Source organism: Branchiostoma floridae, chromosome 6 (genome assembly GCF_000003815.2).
Source record: "Branchiostoma floridae strain S238N-H82 chromosome 6, Bfl_VNyyK, whole genome shotgun sequence".
Classification (NCBI taxonomy): domain Eukaryota; kingdom Metazoa; phylum Chordata; class Leptocardii; order Amphioxiformes; family Branchiostomatidae; genus Branchiostoma; species Branchiostoma floridae.
Genome location: NC_049984.1, coordinates 24251016 through 24254458, shown reverse-complemented (window position 1 = coordinate 24254458; position 3443 = coordinate 24251016). Strand labels below are relative to the sequence as shown.

The following is a 3443-nucleotide window of genomic DNA, read 5'->3' as shown; positions in this document are numbered from 1 at the left end:
AAAAATGCAGGATGTGGGCGAAGGGAAAAGAAAGGAAAAATCGCAAGAAAAGAAACAACTAGAATGACAACATTTTCGCGAAAATGCAGCAAGTCTTTCCCGTGGCCTTTTTTGAAGTTTAAGTCAAACTATCTTACACACAATAGTAATTGCCATTTAATAGGTGCCCCGTATTCTCGGTTCACCCCTATTCTCGGCCTTTACCTGACGTCACGGGTTGTGCTGTGTAGCAATTATAAAGCTGAAATTCATGATCAGGTTCAGGTCCGGTACCGTACCGTAGCCTCCATTCCAAAGTTGACTTAACGCCGCAGGCGACAGACATCGACGATGGCTGCCGGTATGGTCCGAGGCGTTGACGAGCCCCCCTCCCCACATGGACCGTCCGACCGTTTAAACGCCGTCTTTTGAGGGCAATTAAAAAATAGATAAAAAGGCGTGTAAACTGAACGATGCTCTGTTTGCAAGATAAAATTGTTGTAAATATCAAAAAAGAAAAAAAAAAGGACAACTAAAAGAAAGTTGTTCCCGCCCGGAATCGAACCAGGGTTGACCTAGCGAAAAAAGCGCAAACGTAGCTGGTGCTTTAGCCATTCGGCCAAGCTTGCCGTAACGTTAATGCCGGCATTTTAACAGGTACATGTATACAAATGCAATGCGTAGCTTGAACACGTCCGTTCACTGTTTAATTTGCAAGATTCCAAGGTCCCATTTTCTGAAGATAATGTTTTTCTGTGCAAATTTATCAATCTTGTTCATTCCAACTTCTTCCTTGAGCGCCTGTTTGGTCGAATGCATGGCCGATTTACTGCCGCGTCTCAGCTGCTATTATAAAACTGGATGCCGAATGACATTTTGTGTTCTCTGCGTTGATAGGTCCAGCTCTGACGTACACCCGAGACAGTCTGAATTTAGGCCAATCAAAAAGCTGAGAACGCGGAGTATTTGCTAACAGCTTCCATTTTTCTGAGTTTTGATTGGCTATTATCAAAATGGATGCCGATTGTGTCCTGCGCGTTGATAGGTTCACCTCTGACGTACAACCCGAGAACTGCGACTTTAGGCCAATCAAAAAGCTTGAAACATGGAGTACATGGAGGCTTCCCTTTGTTTCTGATTTCCGGGGAAATACTCGTAAGAAAACTATATGTGTGGCTTCGCCCACATAATTATGCTAATACGAATCTGCTTTGTATATAATTACCCTCGCCAAGAAGGCTATGTTTTTTGGTAGCGTTTGTATGTATCTATGTTTGTATGTTTGTAAGTTTTGCATTGTAATGGAACATACTTACTTGGAAAAGCTATGAGGTCGTGGAACTCTAGTTTTACAACTGTTAAGCACATTCACATTGGCACTCTTATCATATTAATGTAGTTTCTTGGGTTGTGTTTAAGGTAGCAGAACACAGTGTTTATCAAATGTTACAGTAGTGCGTCTCATCACTTGAAAGAGCAGTAGAAATTCTTCTGTGAAAGTCGGAGAGGCGAAAACCATGGTGACTCTTAAAGGAATAAGTCAGTTTTGAGACTGTATGATGATGGTCGGGTAGAATATCGCGCATGAATCCTGTTACATCCAACTGTTGAACGTCAGCTGCAGTATGATGACCTCCGCTAGGGGTAACATAAAAGTGGCTTTTAAAAGAGAACGAGCAGTCAAACTGTAGCTCATTTTCACATATTCTATAGATTATAATCTGACCTTCAACATAGTCAATTGTTGTTTTGCTTGTGCGCCCTTCTGTACACTTTGAGGCGTCAAAGCTTCTCACTTTAAGGTTCACAGGCGAAAAACTGTGCTAAGCTACAGTCGAACCCCTTGTGATCTTGTTGGGTACTGAAGGTAGGTACAAAGTCCATGGTTACGTAAGCCAGTTACATAAGACGAAAACAAGTTTGTTAACCCAGCGTTACACCTATCCTTCAGCCAATCAAAGCTAGAGATGACGCCATCGGACGATTCCACATTTTAAAGACAAACAGGGGTGGACCAGCAAGTCCCGCCATTTTTTTTATCATCCTACAAACCTATGCGAACCTATGGTGAAAACAATAGTACGTGTATATACTATTCGATGAGGCCTTGCGTTATATATCTTGTAATCACTCTTGTATAGATAACTTTCTACACTGCTATTGCCCCGTTGCAAATTGTGCTGCAGCCGCTGAACTGGGAAAATCATTAACCAAGCTTGGAATCCTACCAACTTTCACCTGACGAGGTAGCGACGTGGCTGCTATCGGTGTATACACTGTCTGATTGACTTAAAGTGGTTGCTCGCGAATATGGAGTCGTCTGACAGCAAGGCGTACACTTACAGCGCCGTCCCGGAGAAAAATGCAGAGAGGCCTGCTTGGAAAACTGTTTCCTTTTGGCAGGCGATCTCTCTGGTGCTGTTCTTCGCTTGTATCGCGTTGGCTGTCGCTCTGGGGGCGTTTGTGACTAGTGTAAACTCTGGTGAATTGGGGGAAAGTCAACACTCGGCACCTTGCCCCGCTGGATTTCCAGTCGAGCCAGTGAACGAAGACGATCCGGGATTGTACGACGACCTGTCCCTGGCAGAACACAACGATGTTCGTGTCTACATGGAGAGTCAGGAGAGTCTAGGTTTAACACCGTGGGACGAGGCTGGGTTCAGGGATAACTACATCAACGCTATCGGTGAGGTGGCCTTGAACTGTTACCCGTAGACGGCCCATGAGTTGTTTTTTCATCAGATATGCAAATGAGGCATAATTGATGCTACAAATATTCCCGTTATTCACCATTTATAGAGAAATCAGGCCTTCGTTTGCATCATTTTTCAAAGGTTAATAGTCCTCTCTTTCTGAGTTATATTGTCACATGTTTGAATTGTCCCATCATGGAAGGCATTGTGTTTAAAACTTTTACTATTATTTATGCAAATTAGGTCCTGGCTTGCATAATAATATCTAATTATGCCATCATAATGCATCACGACTACCTACATACCAAATCACGAAAATCAACCCTGTCCTTACTTGTCTTTCAAAGATCTTAACAAAATCGCCGGTGCAGTTACAGAACAAGTTGCTAGTGGGCTTACCCCTTTATCACTTCTTCCCGTGCACAACTACCACTTCAACATAATGACTGTAGTATCTTCAGAATCAAAATACGAAAACCGGAAATTACATTGCAGTACTGTAACAAGCCTCTATGAGCCCGAAATCTAATGATTTCGAGGTCTCATTAAGAGCTACTGACATACCAAATGAGGACAATCCATCCAGGTCTTCGCGAGTTATCTTCTTCACACACACACACACACATACACACACACACACACACACACACACACATACACACACACACACACACACACACACACACACACACACACATACACACATACACACACACACACACACACACACACACATACACACACACACACATACACACACACATGCACACA

General features: G+C 43.1%; 1 protein-coding gene across 1 annotated transcript in view; it reads left to right on the top strand.

The window, feature by feature from the left end:
• Positions 1–2289: 2289 nt before the first annotated feature.
• The window catches only part of LOC118417844 (amiloride-sensitive amine oxidase [copper-containing]-like), a 25031-nt gene continuing 23877 nt past the window's right edge, over positions 2290–3443 (top strand). Inside the window, exon 1 of the mRNA XM_035823592.1 lies at positions 2290–2665. Coding sequence (XP_035679485.1) covers positions 2290–2665 — 376 coding nt within the window. The remainder of the gene's footprint in view (positions 2666–3443) is intronic.